This window comes from Taurulus bubalis, assembly GCF_910589615.1.
Source record: "Taurulus bubalis genome assembly, chromosome: 10".
In the NCBI taxonomy this organism is placed as follows: Eukaryota; Metazoa; Chordata; class Actinopteri; order Perciformes; family Cottidae; genus Taurulus; species Taurulus bubalis.
The window spans coordinates 11,735,667-11,752,729 of NC_136598.1; the positions used below are offsets into that span (position 1 = coordinate 11,735,667).

At 42.2% G+C, this 17,063-nt stretch overlaps 3 protein-coding genes and 1 pseudogene across 4 annotated transcripts; all 4 read left to right on the forward strand.

Moving 5' to 3' along the window:
- The first annotated feature begins 3,298 nt into the window (after nt 1–3,298).
- On the forward strand, nt 3,299–4,336 carry LOC306742660 (claudin-4-like). Its single transcript, XM_079225059.1, has one exon. It carries the CDS (start codon nt 3,385–3,387, stop codon nt 4,006–4,008), a length of 624 nt encoding a protein of 207 aa, XP_079081185.1. The 5' UTR covers nt 3,299–3,384; the 3' UTR covers nt 4,009–4,336.
- A 696-nt stretch (nt 4,337–5,032) lies between these two features.
- Nucleotides 5,033–11,506, forward strand: LOC306742166 (claudin-4-like; annotated as a pseudogene). The gene is made up of 2 exons: nt 5,033–5,101; nt 10,994–11,506. The product of its transcript is annotated as a claudin-4-like (transcript).
- A 1,290-nt stretch (nt 11,507–12,796) lies between these two features.
- LOC306742658 (claudin-4-like) lies at nt 12,797–14,098 on the forward strand (the record flags this gene model as incomplete). Its single annotated transcript, XM_079225057.1, has 1 exon — nt 12,797–14,098. The coding sequence occupies one exon, from the start codon at nt 12,797–12,799 to the stop codon at nt 13,430–13,432; it is 636 nt and encodes a 211-aa protein (XP_079081183.1). The 3' UTR covers nt 13,433–14,098.
- A 1,513-nt stretch (nt 14,099–15,611) lies between these two features.
- Nucleotides 15,612–16,898, forward strand: cldnf (claudin f). The gene has a single exon (XM_079225054.1). It carries the CDS (start codon nt 15,660–15,662, stop codon nt 16,425–16,427), a length of 768 nt encoding a protein of 255 aa, XP_079081180.1. The 5' UTR covers nt 15,612–15,659; the 3' UTR covers nt 16,428–16,898.
- Nucleotides 16,899–17,063: the final 165 nt, after the last annotated feature.

The following is a 17,063-nucleotide window of genomic DNA, read 5'->3' on the forward strand; positions in this document are numbered from 1 at the left end:
AATGTGATCATTTTAAATGGGCATATATGCAGCTGAAACGGGTAGCCTAGTGCATCCCACATTTTTCAACATAACATTTTAAAACATTATAGTCATTATTGCCTTTATAAAAATGATTGTTTTGGGGGGAGGTGGGGTAGTGCACTATAGGCCCCTTAAGAGTTTGTCCTTAATGGAAAAAAAACATTCCCCTTACATTACTTTTACTTTTATACTTTTAAGTAGTTTTTAAACCAGTACTTTTACACTTTTACTTAAGTAAAAAGCTTGAGTTGATACTTCAACTTTTACAGAAGTATTTTTTAAACCCTAGTATCTATACTTCTACTTGAGTAATGAATGTGAATACTTTTGACACCTCTGTACTTAACTAACGAGTAGTAACTACCTGAACTTTTTTTTATCATTTACTAACACTTTTCAAATGATCCTGTTAATAAGTCCTTAATACTTAATTTACAAATGGGGAATCCATAATTTATATAGTATGAAAACCCAAGCTTATTAATCAAGAATGAAACATTCATAACTGTGATCATGTGTGATCATGTAATCATGTTGGAATAATGCTTTACAAATGATGAATTCAGTGTTTATTCATGCTTTACTAATGCTACATAGTGTGTACTAATTATAAAGTTCTACCAAGTCCTGTCCTGTCCAGAGTCTCCTCAGATTGTACTCTGTAAAACTGACTACAACAATAATACCAATCTCAACTGTTTGACTACAGTATGACTAAAATCAGCAGTATTGCAACTTTATTCCTTTTACGCAAAGATTTGCACGAGTAGAATGTATAAATCCACCACACGAAACTAGTTTCTCTGTTCTCTCACCCAAAATATCGAAAATTGCTGCTGCAACTCCAAGATACTGGAAAATTTGCCAAATGGAAGGGAAACAAGGGACTTTAAGTATGCCAATGACGGAAGAAGACAATATTCACCAAAACCAATGCCCTTATTGTTTTAAAGCATCTATTCATCTGACTCCTGAGGAATTGAAAGTTTCCGAAAATCAGAAAACAAACCCACTTCTGTCTAACCTGACTTGCAACAGCAGTCATTTTGGTACATTCACCTGGCACTCTCATTCAGACAAACATCAGATGGTATCTGCTGCAGAAATTAGATATAACAAACACGGCTGTAGTGTAAAAAAGCGAAATAGCTAAATAGACAAATGAAGACACCTAAACGCTTATTTAAACTGAGGGCAGATGTTGTTTATTAAAATACTTTTTCATTGATATTCCGACTGACCCGGCCGGTTTTGATTGAAGGGTTGGACACCTGAGGGAGCGCCAAAGCCAGCCGTTACCCGTGAAGTCTGGGCATGCCTCAAAAGGCCTGCTGACACTTGTTACCTTGGCTCCCTCTGGCATTTTCTCACGGCTGCTGGAGTCTTTTCAGCCGCTGCTGCACACTTCGCACTGTGCAACGTTGCCTCGATGAAGGAACTCACGCGCTTCATTCGTTTTCTGGCAATAATTACTAAACACTGAAAGTTTGCATTATTCGAACCCTCAACTTTTAAAAACACTATTGTGCATAAGCAGCTGCATATGACGTGACTTTATTTTACGATCAGTCTGATTTGAAAATATTGAAATTACTCAGCTGATCCAACGGGTTGTCGCTGTGCTGAAGTTGCTGCATGTGTACAAATTGTTCGAAGACATGAGACTAATCTCACCCCGAAACCATCTCTCCTCAGATTCCTAATAATGGAAATTCCTCCCTGCCTCCTTGTGTGTGGAACCCAATCTCCATGGCCAGGCCCTGAGTAGCTTTAATGATCCTACCTCGGATAAAATAGAGGCATTATAGTCCTAACGGCAGTTTTGGCCCTTAAACACTGCCTCCATTCATTTCTGCAACAATCTGATTCTCTCTCTACCTCTCTTTGCCCCCTCTCACCATTCCCTCTTTTTGCAACAGTGTCAACAGGAATCACTTGGCATAGTGTCCGCCGTTTCCCCCGAACATCTCCCTCCTGACATCTCCTCGCTGCTGTGGCGAGCTGTCGATAAATCGAGGGGGACCCCGGGACTGCAGAGCGCACCGACGGGAGGAGGCTCGCAACCCTTCGGCCTTTAAGGACCAACATCACCACAAGGTCAGCTTTATTCTCTTGGTTGTTTTTCACTCACTGCGCTGTGGACAATTGTTTTGTTTTCCTTTTTAATGGAATCATTTTTAGAAATATTTAAATATAAATATTTTCTTTGGCCAACGATGCTCTTCTGTTACTGTTACAGTACTGTGCGAGTGAGCCGGTTTAAGTCAGTGTAGGATGTAACATGTCTTTGATTCTTAATGTATAATATATGTGGTATTGGACAGGGGGACTGATTAATAAGAGAATGATCTCAGCATTGAGCAAACCAGTCGCATTTTGTAGTTAATAGTTCAAAAGTAATTTATTTATTATGGACAAAGCTGTACATTATACTAGTCATATTCACAACGATGGACCTTATTAAATCCTGTGCAGCAAATATGTAATCATAAGACGAAGAAATATTAAATAATACAGCTTAATGCTCTTGCATACTTGTTCTTCACTTCAGTGAGTACGATTAGTGGTCGTTTGTGTATTCCACCTTTAGTGTCAAACTGATTGGAAATGCAAACGACTTCACTGAAACAAGTGTTCTGACATCAGAGGTTCAAATGTTTGATGAAAACCCTGAAAGTCTGAGAACATCTTTGCTGTGTCTCATGTTTTAATGAAACAACACCTGCTCCATTACAGCCCGAAAATACAATCTTTAGATCAAGGAAAAAATTTGGGGACTATACTCAAAAGTACAAAGTCTTCAACGGGGAAAGTTGTATTTTCAGTCACTGTTACAATAGTACATCACAGAAAACGTATATTAAGAAAATACAGGACTCCAAAAGCAACCTGATGGATTTTGAAAACTAAATGTGAAGTCAAAAAGTACAAATTTACGATCTTCAACGCCAAAGTTGTATTTTCATTCAATGTACAGCATATAAGAGGAAACTGAACAAAGGAAAAAGCTACCTAATGGCTTCTTTGTGGGTGCGGCTCATGGCATTTTTCTGTGAAACCGATTTCAATAGAATATGTGTGAGTCACAGTGTGGCTGTTCAGCCTGTGACGAAAACTGACATGATGACACATGCCAATGGTGGGGGGGGGTGGGGGGGGTGTAGTCATCACGTCACAGCTCCGTGCGACAATGTGTGTGTGTTTGTGTGAAGCCCCTCCCGACTTAAGTGTATAAAAGAGCCGATCCGTCCTCACTCTGACATTTACTCTTGGGGATCTCTTGAACAAGACTTCACTGACTATTAGAGACACTTTTGAACCTTTTTCCTTTTTTGGTTTGGGACGACTTAGCAAGAAGACATGGTGTCTGCCGGCTTTCAGATGATGGGCACTGCCCTGTGCATTATTGGCTGGATCGGGACCATCGTAGTCTGCGCCCTCCCCATGTGGAAGGTGACAGCGTTCGTCGGCCAGAACATCGTCACCGCTCAAACCACCTGGGAGGGCATCTGGATGACCTGCGTGCACCAGAGCACGGGCCAGATGCAGTGCAAGGTCTACGACTCCATGCTGGCCCTCTCTTCAGACCTCCAGGCCGCCCGCGCCCTCATCATCATCTCCATCCTCCTCGGCATCATCGGCATCCTCCTCGCCCTCGCGGGGGGCAAGTGCACCAACTGTGTGGAAGATGAGGTGTCCAAAGCCAAAATCGGCGTGGCGTCCGGTGTGGTCTTCATCCTCACCGGCATTCTCTGCCTCATCCCTGTGTGCTGGACGGCAAACACCATCGTTCAGAACTTCTACAACCCAATGCTGGGTGGCCCTCAGAAGAGGGAGCTCGGAGCTGCGCTCTTCATCGGCTGGGGGGCCGCAGGCATCCTCATCCTGGGTGGAGCACTGCTCTGTGCCAACTGCCCTCCTAAGGATAACTACTCTGCCAAGTACGCTGCTGCCCGTCCAAATGCGCCCAAGGACTTTGTATGAGGGTAAAAGAGCCAAAGAGACTGGGAAGAATAAAAAAGAGACTTGAGTCAAATGCCTTGTGGTCCATGACATGGATTCATGTTGCACAAGGATTTTATTGTGCTCACAGTTTAGTTTGATGCTTTCATGTTGACTTACAGCACTTCAAGATGTGTCTCATCAGCGCAAAGATGAGGACCACGCCCAAACCAAATGGGCCGAGTGATGCATTGCTTAATCAGTGGAAGCTAGACATATGTAAACATATTTGTGTCCATTTTTTTTCATAATTTTTTTTGATATGTGACTGTTTGAAACTGTAAATAAAGATTCTTTTTTTTAATCAACACTGATTGATCATCCTTTATTTTGTTCCTTTAAATCTGTATTGTTAAAACTGCTCCATCTACAATTAAACGGTGACTTCAGAATAAGGCCGCACTCTATCAACTAAAAACTGTGATGTATGAAAAGGTCATACAAAAATTTGCCATATGATACATTTCCCCCCCCCCAAAAAAGAGTGTAAAATAAAACCCTTAGTTCACTACCCTGAAAATGTATTTCAAAAGAATTTCTGGAGTGTAAGTAAACCAAAGGAGTGTAAAAATAAAAATAAACAGAATTTACTACTTTATAATACAACATGTACTCATTTCCGAAACATGTTTCTAGTCATTACCAGTCCAACACTGCCCCTTGCTGTAAAAACAAAAATAACATCCAGTTTTCACACATGATCATGTGTACACACACGGGGAACAATACTTCTATCACCTGCAGCTGTAAGGTTGAACATTTCTGAAACATGTTTTCATTTTTAAATAAGATTACCTGAAAAGTGAATTCATAACACCGTTTTCCTCTTTTCCTCTTGGGTGTATACAACATTTACTTTACAGCGCACATATTCCATTTCTAGGAAAAAGTGGGTCAGTTACTCATGTGTCGTATTACTGTGATTAAAGCGTTATAAATGTGTGAAATATTTTTTTTCCCATCGTTCTTGGATTTTTTTACTGAGCGAGGAACAAAGCCCAGCAAAATGGTTTCTCAGGGGATTCAGATCATGGGCATATCGATGGCCTTGATCAGCTGGTTCATGGTCATTGTGGTGTGCCCATGAATAGAAGATACTTCACCTCCTTAAACAACACAGCTTTAAGTCGTGTGGGGTTCAGGTTCAAGACTGCAATTACGTCTTGGAGGTCGTACGAGTTGTTGGACAGTTAACTCCATCATCAGGGATCCGGCTGGATAATCAGCAGAGACATGAAATGTTTATGGCTTGAGATCTGTCTCTTATGAAAACAAGTTTTCAGCCCCCGGTTCTTTAACATCTTTCTAACTCAAGCCTTTTTTTTTGTGTGGAAATTGCGAAAAAATTGCAAAAACGACTTTATCTCTGCAACCACAAGGGCTATTGGAATAATTTTGGTGTTATAATAAAGACTATATTTTGTGAGATTTGCCCAGATGTATAGATATCAGTATATATGTTACTGGTTAAGAGTAAATGAAGATGGCACACAGCAAAAATGAATAAAAAAAGAAAAGCACTTGATTAAAATTGAATGAATGATTATCTCTTAAGCATGATGCAGCTGCAGGGTTTAACATCTACCAAATCAAAGCGCAATATGTGAACAGTCTGTCTGCAAAGTTAGACTTTGATAAAGTGAAGCAGAAAAGAATTTGAGAGATTTTAGTACAGACCGTTCAAGCGAATCTCCAAATTGTCCGTTTTGGATTTGTGCGTGCCATTTATATTTTCTCATTTACCATGCTATATATTTCACTTGTATATCACTAATGGTGTTCAATACATCCAAATACAGCAGTCACATACACAAAATAAACCAAAAATAATGCTCTGTGCCCTCATATCATCATGCAATATTTGCGCATAATCGTATTTTTCATTGCTTGGCCATTTAACTCACCGCCGGAATTGCGACCGTAAAATGCGGGTTATAAGGCTACTAAATAAATAAAAAAAGTCGCATTTACTCATAAACAAGCCACGGCGGGTTATAAGCCGCTGTTGCTGCTGCTACTGCCCGCGTCCCTGCTGTCCGAGTCGGGCGTCGAGCCTGGGCTGGTCTGCTACCGTCAGTGATTGCTAGCTGCAGCTAGCCCTGACAACACTTTTTTATTTTTGTGCTGAATTTTCCGTGTTGTTTACTTGAGCTCAAACAGTGCAGCCACAAATGATTGTGGCTAGCGCTGTGGAGGTGGTGTGGGAGGCAGGGGTTCCCTTGCTTTCAGACCTGTTTTCCATCGCGCCTTCTCAGGTGAGCGTGGCGGTATCGTCAGTGGGTGCCGGCAGAGAGCCAAGCGGAGTGGCGGGGTGAGAGGCGCCGCGGGGCTGGGAGGACAGCAGGGAGCTTGGCTGCTGCTGCTGCTGAGAGGACCCTGTTTTACAGTGAGATCACTCATCAAGGAGATTTGGGAATATTTCACGTGAATTTTGTACCGTATGTCTCTACAACTGCTGCTAAATTTAGAATCGGAAAAATCCACAAACTAGCCGCACCGATATTTAAGCCGCACGGGTAAAAGTTGAGGAAAAAAGTAGCGGCCTATAACCCAAATTTTACAGTATATGAACCTAATGCGCCTCATTTTAATCCTTACGTAGGATCTCACTATATCAACCACAATGAGATTGACAGCACTGTTAGCCAACCAGAATAATTTTGTTGTCAAACGCTCACTACGATTGACTGAAATGGACCCAGAAATGCTGTTCTGCGTATTACAAGGTTAGTCGTCAGTTAGCAATGCGGATACAGCGATCGGCTTTGTTTAGTTAAAGTCAATCATATTTCTCTAAAATCGCTGGGAACGTTTTTTTGTGAAGCATGGCTGTATTGGGTTAATGTTTTGCTGATTCTTTGTTGGAGAATACATTTAAGGATATCTTGTAAATCTGTCACAGTTCATCTTCCATTTTCTCCTGCCACTCTGGCCGTTTCTCAATACCCAAGTACACAAGTACGGACTTGTGAACTTTTGGAGTCTGGATTCGGAGTCTGGACTTGGGAGTCCAGACTCTCAAGGACGGGAGGACGCAGGACGGTCTTTCTGCAATTGGAACAGCAACTGACTTGATGACGTCACCACCTCAGCTGTCATGAGTCAATCTGATTCTTCACTGTAAAGTATTTGTACAGTCAAACAAAATATGACAGCCCTGCTTTTTGCACTGGTTTCACAGACAAACACATATCATTGTATATATATATTGTGTTTATAAATATATATTATATATATATTATTGTGTTTATAAATATATGTTATATGTATATACACAGATACACATATCATTGTGTATATATTGTGTTTATTAATATATATATATATATATATTATTGTGTTCATAAATATATGTTATATATATACACAGATACACATATCATTGTGTATATATTGTGTTTATAAATATATATTACATGTATTATTGTGTTTATAAATATGTTATATATATAGAGAGAGAGAGATCATTGTGTGTATATTGTGTTCATAAATATATATATTATATATATATACAGATACACATATCATTGTGTATATATTGTGTTTATAAATATATATTATATATATATTATTGTGTTTATAAATATGTTATATATATAGATCATTGTGTATATATTGTGTTTATAAATATATATTATATATATACACACAGATATACATATCCTTGTATATATAATATGTTTATAAATATGTATTTCATATATATATATATATATATATATATATACAGTTATATATTTATATAGATACACATATAATTGCAAAGAATTCGGTCAAAAGTAATAAGACACCGCTGTAGTTCAAAGTAAAAGTTAAATAAAAATCTTAAGTTATACATCTTAGCCTTTCCCTCTGATTTAATGTGACTGTGAATAAATAATAAAATAATAAATATTGCTCGATAGATCCTCGAAACCGAATTAATAACTCATGTTTAATCGATACGGAGACATCGGAGCCAGCGGAGCCAGCGGATCATTTCAAAAAGTCCAGCCGAGATCAGGTTGCTCTCGGCGGGCAGCAGAGCGCTGACGGCCCGGTGCTGCGGGGCTCAGCGGTCCCGCGAGTAGGACCTCAAACCGTCGGCGTATCTTTTTAAGTCGGCTGATTATTGACAAACCGACCACAGATTTTATGCTTAAACAATTAACTTCTCGCCTGAAAACATCCTAAAATAACATTTTGTGACTCAACAACGGTAGTATTCATAGAATGTCAACTTTCAGTTATGAGTTTTCTCATCTGCCATTGTTCCCCGTTTGCTGGTCCGAAATGCATTCTGGGATATTGGCTCTCTCAAGTACGCTCAAGTCTGCTCTGATGCATCCCCGGTAAAATGGGCGGATCAAGTCACATCACATGCCCACTCTGCTGCACCTACTCCATTCAGTACATAAGCCTCAGCTTTACTCACAGTCACCAGATCGTTTTCCATGTTCTCCGTGTTATGCCAGATCATCCAGCACTTCTCCCCCTCAGTACGATCCTAAAGAGCTCCTTGAACTTCTCCACCTTGCCTCTGTCCTGGTTACCACCATCAGATTCTGTCCCCGTCCCCAAGATTCCTGCCTTCTTCCTTGTCTGTTTCCTTTGTGTTTTCTGCCGGAAAAAAATCTCTATTCAACCCATCATTCTGTCATATTGCGTTCGGGTCCTTCCACCACCCGTTACAGAATCTGCAGGTTGTCTACTTTCAAGAAAGCTATTTCGTTCGTCTCTAGCCAACCCTGTCTCCTAAAAATGACGTTCCCCCAGAACTAACACACATTCTCAATTACGTTTGACCAGAAACATATCTCCTCCCTGATTATGTTTGTGTTTGACGTATTACAAATACGTTTATAATTGTGTGTTTGTGTTATTTTCTTGCTTTCCTGCTGAATTTAAGCATATTTTAATTTCTAAACTCTGCGGAGGAAAATAAAAAGGATTCCCTCAGAAGCGGCAAGCGAAGAGGGGCGGGGTGAGGCCGATAACGGGTCTGGTCTGAAGACCGCTTGCCCGCCAGTGTGAGACCGGTAACAGCCTCCGTTGCGCCGGGTCCAGTCTTCTCTCAGTCGGGTTGTTTGGGAATGCAGCACAAAGTGTGTGAGAGCCCCAATTGTGGGGCTCTCGTGCCTAAAGCCTAGAAGGACACTGGCATTCATTCAAAAAAGCTGAGCGTGTTCTATAAAAGCAGGTGATTGACGTCATTATTCTAAGAGGAGTTTTAGATTAACCTAAAGTGAACTGTTTCTGAGTTTTAACCGGGAGAGCTTTTAATTGGTGCGTTATGGCAAAGTAGGGTTGGACACCTGAGTGAGCGCCAAAGCCAGCCGTTTCCCATGAAGTCTGGGCTTGCATGGAGCGGCTTGCTGACACTTGTTACCTTGGCTGAAAACACTGAAAGTTTGCATTATTCACACCCTTAACTTTCAAAAACACTATTGTGCATAAGCAGCTGCATTTTGCGTGACTTTATTTTACGATCAGTCCAATTCAAAGATATTGTAATTACTCAGCTGATCCAGGGGGTTGTCACATGAGACTGATCTCACCCCGAAACCATTTCTCCTCACATTTCTAATTGTGGAAATTCCTCCCGGCCTCCTTGTGTGTGGAACCCAATCTCCATGGCCAGGCCATGAGTAGCTTTAATGATCCTACCTCGGATAAAATAGAGGCAGTATAGTGCTAACGGCAGTTTTGGCCCTTAAACACTGCCTCCATTCATTTCTGCAACAATCTGATTCTCTCTCTACCTCTCTTTGCCCCCTCTCACCATTCCCTCTTTTTGCAACAGTGTCAACAGGAATCACTTGGCATAGTGTCCGCCATTTCCCCCGAACATCTCCCTCCTGACATCTCCTCGCTGCTGTGGCGAGCTGTCAATAAATCGAGGGGGACCCCGGGACTGCAGAGCGCACCGACGGGAGGAGGCTCGCAACCCTTCGGCCTTTAAGGACCAACATCACCACAAGGTCAGTTTTATTCTCTTGGTTGTTTTTCACTCGCTGCACATGCTCATATCAAGCGTATCATATCAAACTGTTTTGTTTTCCTTTTTAATGGAATCATTATTAAAAATCTTGTATTTGTTTTCTACTCATTACAAAAGCAGCAGGTTTAAATCAGTGTAAGATGTAGCATGTCCTTGATTCTTAATGTATAATAAATGTTATTTGGCAGGGGGACTGATTAATAAGAGAATTATCTCAGCATTGAGCAAACCAGCTGCATTTTGTATCTGCATCTGTTCAGCAGTAATAAAGTGGCTGCAATAGAGACCCAGAATGTTCAACTAATCTAGTCGTATTCACAATGGAGGACCTTGTTAAATCTTGTGCACTAAATATTTAATTATTAGATGAAGAAATTAAATAATACAGCTTAATGCTCTTGCATAGTTATTCTGACATACATTTTCACTTATGCAATTTTTAGTGTATCCGGTTAGTGGTCGTTTGTGTATTCCAGATTTGTGTGAAATTGATTGAAAATGCAAACGACTTCACTGAAACAAGTGTTCTGACATCAGAGGTTCAAATGTTTGATGAAAACAATGAAAGTCTGAGAACATCTTTGCTGTGTCTCATGTTTTAATGAAACAACACCTGCTCCATTACAGCCCGAAAATACAATCTATAGATCAAGGAAGCATTTGGGGATTACAGTCAAAAGTACAAAGTCTTCAACGTGGATAGTATTCTCAGTCACTGTTACCGCAGTGCATCACAGAAAAAGTACAGAAAATACTTTGTGGGAGCGGCTGATGGTATTTTTCTGCAAAAAAGGAGTCACAGTGTATCTCTGATCCTGCGAAGAAAACTGACAAAATGAGACATGCGCATGGTAGGGGTTGTTTGTCTTTGTGTGAAGCCCCTCCCGACTTAAGTGTATAAAAGAGCCGATCCGTCCTCACTCTGACATTTACTCTTGTGGATCTCTCGAGCAAGACTTCACTGACTTCCAGAGACACTTTTGGACCTTTTTTAATTTTTTGTTTTGGGACGTGACAGCGTTCGTCGGCCAGAACATCGTCACCGCTCAAACCACCTGGGAGGGCATCTAGATGACCTGCGTGCACCAGAGCACGGGCCAGATGCAGTGCAAGGTCTACGACTCCATGCTGGCCCTCTCTTCAGACCTCCAGGCCGCCCGCGCCCTCATCATCATCTCCATCCTCCTCGGCATCATCGGCATCCTCCTCGCCCTCGCGGGGGGCAAGTGCACCAACTGTGTGAAAGATGAGGTGTCCAAAGCCAAAATCGGCGTGGCGTCCGGTGTGGTCTTCATCCTCACCGGCATTCTCTGCCTCATCCCTGTGTGCTGGACGGCAAACACCATCGTTAAGAACTTCTACAACCCGTTGATGATGAGCTCTCAGAAGAGGGCGCTCGGAGCTGCGCTCTTCGTTCTCTGTGCCAACTGCCCTGCTAAGGATAACTACTCCGCCAAGTTTGCTGCTGCCCGTCCAAACGCGCCCAATAACTTTGTATGAGGGGAAAAGAGCCAAAGAGACTGGAAAGAATAAAAAAGAGACTTGAGTCAAATGCCTTGTGGTCCATGACTTGGATTCATGTTGCACAAGGATTTTTTATTGTGCTCACAGTTTAGTTTGATGCTTTCATGTTGACTTACAGCACTTCAAGATGTGTCTCATCAGCGCAAAGATGAGGACATGTGTATGTACCAAGCCCAAAGCAAACGGGCCGAGTGATACACAAGAATGTGTAGACGTATTTGTGTGTATTGGATCCACATTTAACTTGATTTGATTTATAGATTTATTTTTTGCTTTGCTTTTATCCATTTGTTCCCTTATACATATTTCATTTGAAACTGGGTATTACATTTGATTGAAACTGTAAATAAAGATTTTTTTTTTATTAAAACGTCTCCATCTAAAGATAAAACGGTGGCTTCAGAATAAGGCAGCACTCTATCAACTCAAAACAAAAATTCTAATAAAAAATAAAAATAAATAAAAAGTACAGTATAAAATAAAACCCCTAATTCACTACCCTGAAATTGTACTTCGAAAATGTGTCTGGCGTGTAAGTAAACCAAAGGAGTGTAAAAATAAAAAAGCTGAATTTACTACTTTAAAATACAACATATACTCATGTCCAAAACATGTTTCTAGTCATTACCAGTCCAACACTGTCCCTTGCTGTAAAAACAAAAATAACATCCAGTTTACACATATGATCATGTGTACACACGCGGGGAACAATACTTCTATCACCTGCAGTTGTCAGGTTGAACATTCTGAAACATAAAACAAATGTTTTCATTTTTAAATAAGATTACCTGAAAAGTGAATCCATAACATTGTTTTCCTCTTGAACATGTTGGGTGTATACAACATTTACTTCACAGTGCACAGATTCCATTTCTAGGAAAAAGTAGATTGGTTACTCATGTGTAGTATTACTGTGATTAAAGAGTTATAATTGTGTGAAATAATTTTTCCACGTGATTATAGCTAAACTTCATACTTTTAAATCTTCATCAATTAGAGAATAAACGGTTTGTGGACAAGGACATTTTTCTTTTATCTGACCTTGAACCATTGGATTCAGGCAGGTCAGCACTGCTAAAGGTCACCAGGTCTCTGTTTGTGTGTAAACTCCTCTTAGCCAATAGGAGCTAAGGACTGTGGCATCACATACCCTCATGCCCTGTGTCCTCTTCTTCTAAGACGACAACCTATAAGTACGAGCTCCCACCGTCCCACTTGTCTCTCTTCTTGGATTTCTTTACTGAGCGAGGAACAAAGCCCGGCAAAATGGTTTCTCAGGGGATTCAGATCATCGGCATATCGATGGCCTTGATCGGCTGGTTCATGGTCATCGTGGTGTGTGCCCTGCCCATGTGGAAGGTCACCGCTTTCATCGGGGCCAACATCATTACGGCGCAGACCATCTGGCAGGGCATGTGGATGAACTGCGTGGTGCAGAGCACGGGCCAGATGCAGTGCAAGGTGTACGACTCCATGCTGGCGCTGCCACAGGACCTGCAGGCCGCCCGCGCCATGGTCATCATCTCCATCCTGACGGGGATCATCGGGGTGATCTTGTCAATCGCCGGCGGGAAATGCACCAACTGCATCGAGGACGAGCGAGCCAAGGCGAAGGCCTGCATCCTGGCTGGTGTCTTTTTCATCATCTCGGGTCTGCTCTGTCTCATTCCTGTGTCCTGGTCCGCCAACACCATCATCAACAACTTCTACAACCCACTGGTCATCACAGCCCAGAGGTACGAGCTGGGGGCGTCGCTGTATATCGGTTGGGCGGCCGCTGCACTGCTGCTCATGGGAGGGGGGCTGATGTGTTGGAACTGCCCGCCCAAACACGAGCACCCCCACTACACGCCCCAATTCAGACCCGTGAAGTCAGTCTCCACATCAAGAGAATACGTGTAAGATGGTCAGCGCTTCCTGACATGGACTCTTGAGGTCACTCTTGAGGTCAAAAACGTATATTCACCGGCAATGTAAATATAGTATGAAATCACACCGTAGCCACAGGCTTGACACCTGAGCTTTGATTGCTGTTAGCCTGTGTGTCAAAGTGACCTTTCTCACAGCGGACATTTTGTCTTTGTCAAGCGAGTGTAGCTGACACCATAAACAACGACTGCATCCCGTTTAGTTTAGCCAGCGGGGCCCGGAGATTGGGCCCCTTGGTTTACTGTCACACCTCAATGGATCAGATCATCAATGTGAACTTCTCCTGCAACAATGAGAGAACATGTTTGCTGTGAAAACAGTCCGTCTCACACCCAAAACAGGAAATATGGCTTTTGTTCTTGCCTCAGTTTGACATTTCAAAATAGAAGAGCCTTTAAGGACAATTTGAATCCACGCTGTTTTGTGGCTGGTTGATGAGTAACTAGCATTTTAATTATGATCCTAATGAATCCGTGTAAATATTTAGTCAGTTCTTATGGCAACATCCCCAAAAAACAAAAGGCAGAAATACTTCATGTAGGCATCTGTCTCAATAACTACAAAGGTGTCACTAACAACTAAAATGTTTAGGTCAAGGAGAATCTATGCATTTTTATCTGCTGTCCTTTTAATTTTCACACAGCTTGTGCCTCTGAATCTTGTAATATTCTGGTACTGTAAATAAACTCTATACTAACTGAATGATCACTGTTTACTTGCCTCTGAGGAACGCGAAGCATGGAATAGCATCATAGGGATTTATAGAGAGGGACGAGGTAGCCCAATCAACATGACAAGGTACTGTATGCTGAGGACATGACGTGCATCAATGCAGCGGGCATTAATTAACCCAAATGTGCAATGAGTTGGGATGTAGTTCCCCTGGAGACAAGCGATAGAAGATAAATCACCTCCTTAAACAATTCAGGTTTAAGTCATGTGGGGTTCAGGTTCAAGACTGCCATCGCGTCTGGGGGTCGCTTTGACTCGGGCTGTTGGACAGTCAACCCATCATCAGGGATCCGGCTGGATGCTCAGCAGAAACATGAGATGTTGATGGCTTCAGCTACGCGTTCTTTAAAGCCTAGAAGGAAACTGGCATTCATTCAAAAAAGCTGAGGGCGTTCTACAAAAGCAGGTGACTAGCTTCATTATTCAGAGAGGAGTTTTAGGTTAACCTAAAGCGAAACATTTCTGAGTTTTATAACCTGGAGAGCTTTTAGTTGGTGTGTTATGGCAAAGCAATAAGTTCATGAAACACATTTACGTCACTGGATCGCACTGTGGAAACGGTTGTTTGTGCAGTGTCACATTCCTGGATAAGGTGTGTGAAAGATGGAGCGGGTTTGTTTACCCGACAGAGGTATTTGTCTTAGGATCTAATAGTTTGTTTGCAAAGTGACGCCGTCAGCTGACTTGACTGGCTTCCTGTGTCTCATTACTGCAGTGAGGTGATTATTATTAATACTGAAACCGATCTCCTCCTCCTCCTCGGCTCGGGACTGAGTATCTGTCTGGACCGCGTCACATCTTGATCTTGGCACGTGCCATGTTGAGGTCGGCTTGCTGTCCATGCTTTTTATCTTAAAAGAAGCGACCACATCATTTAGTCACACAAAAATACAGAGAAGCCTTTCCTTTCAAATTGTCTGTGTTGTAACGTAAATATGAAATTATTTTTTATGAACAATAAAAACCACCTCTTAAAATAATAGCGTGACCTTCAGAGTGAAAAGAGATAATCTTATTATCTTTTAGTGTTTCAGTCATCATTTGCATGTGGGGGTTGCATTAAGATGTGACTGATTGTAAATTAGCACGTCAAAGAGGCTGTTTGTGGACAATCACCTGGTCGTAATTTGATCATCTTTCACAGCCTGAGCGGGTTTCAGTACCTTCTGAAGTCCCAAAGTGGCTGCAACTCCATCCAATAACCACATCCTCACTGCAGGAGAATCTGCATATGAGAGTGCATTTTCCAAGACCAAAAGCACAGCATTGTTTAAAAAAAGGGGTGGCACTCCTCTAGCTCGAGGAAACAGAATCTCGTTTGGCCAGAAGAACTCACCTGACGACGAGACAGCCCTCCTCCTGTGCGCTTCTCTGACAAACAAGGAAGAGCGCTGCGTCACTCCGAAAGAGGACCAGACCAGTGCGCTGAAACTTTCTTCTCTCCTGCCACAGACGAAGCCTATTCACCATGGGAAGGATCGGCAAGGAGGTGGCAGGTCAAGTTATAAGCTTCATAGGCCTTGTTGGGGTTGCGGTGACCTGTGGGATCCCCATGTGGAGAGTGACCTCCTTTGTTGGAGCCAACATCGTGACAGGCCAGACCATTTGGGATGGCCTGTGGATGCAATGCGTGATGCAGAGCACCGGGCAGATGCAGTGCAAGCTGAACGAGTCTGTAATGAGTCTGGCCAGGGACCTACAAGCCGCCCGAGCCCTGGTCATTATCTCCCTCATCTTCGGCTTCATCGGCTTCATGATCACCTTCATTGGGGCCAAGTGCACCGGCTGCCTGGACAACGATTCCTCAAAGGCCAAGGTGGTGATCATAGGTGGCTGTTTCATCATTGTTTGCGCCGTCCTGGTCCTGATCCCCGTCTGCTGGTCCGCAGCCATCACCATCGCAGACTTCCAGAACCCCTTGACCATTGATTCACAGAGGAGGGAACTTGGAGCGTCCATCTACATCGGCTGGGCCTCTGCTGCAATTCTTCTGATCGGTGGGATCACCCTAACCACGTCCTGCCCTCCTCGAAAGGCCATGTATGGATACCCGGGGTACCCACCAGCACCGATGTACCCTTACGCAGGCCCAGGCCCAGGCCCGTCAGTGTATGGTTCAGCGTATGGTCCAGTGTATGCGCCCGCATCCAGCCAACCGTACACAGGCACTGGGACATACATACCTAACAAACCATATGCAGTACCAACCGCATACTCTGCCAGACAATACCTCTAAACCACGACAAGACGGAAGAGGACAAACACTGAGATTTCAGCCAGGATGACTGCAAATTGTGATGCCCTTATAAAGTAAAATAGCATCAAAATACGCATTGTATCTCTAGAGGATGGTATGTATTCCAATGCATTGTTGGAATGTATGATGAATGCACTCAAGCAAGCCCTGTAACTTTTTTTTAGATATTATCAATCTGTCATGAAATGTTTTCTCTTTTGGATTGATTCTGTGCTCTAAAGTAGAAATCTTCTCACTCTATGAAGTATTGATGTCAGATGAATATTGTGTCAACATGGCTGTGTGCCCTGAAAGTTGCATTGCTTTTCACTGTTTCCAGGAAGTCACTGTCCATATATTTATTTTTTTATTGTGCAGAGCGGCATTTTTAAATAGTGATGATTTGTGAAGTTTTCTGTCAATGCATCTTTATTTTTAAAGATTTTCAATAAAAAAAGTGTTGTATATGAACATTTCTGTTTGTGGAGTCATTAATATATTGTTACTCTGTGTTATTAAATAGTATCTATGACATTTTACTGGGCCAGGGCCCTCCTGTGTGAGCGGGAGGCAGAAACTATATTTAAAAAAGGCTATAAAGGCTATAAAGGATATAAATATGCCTCTCTAAAATAT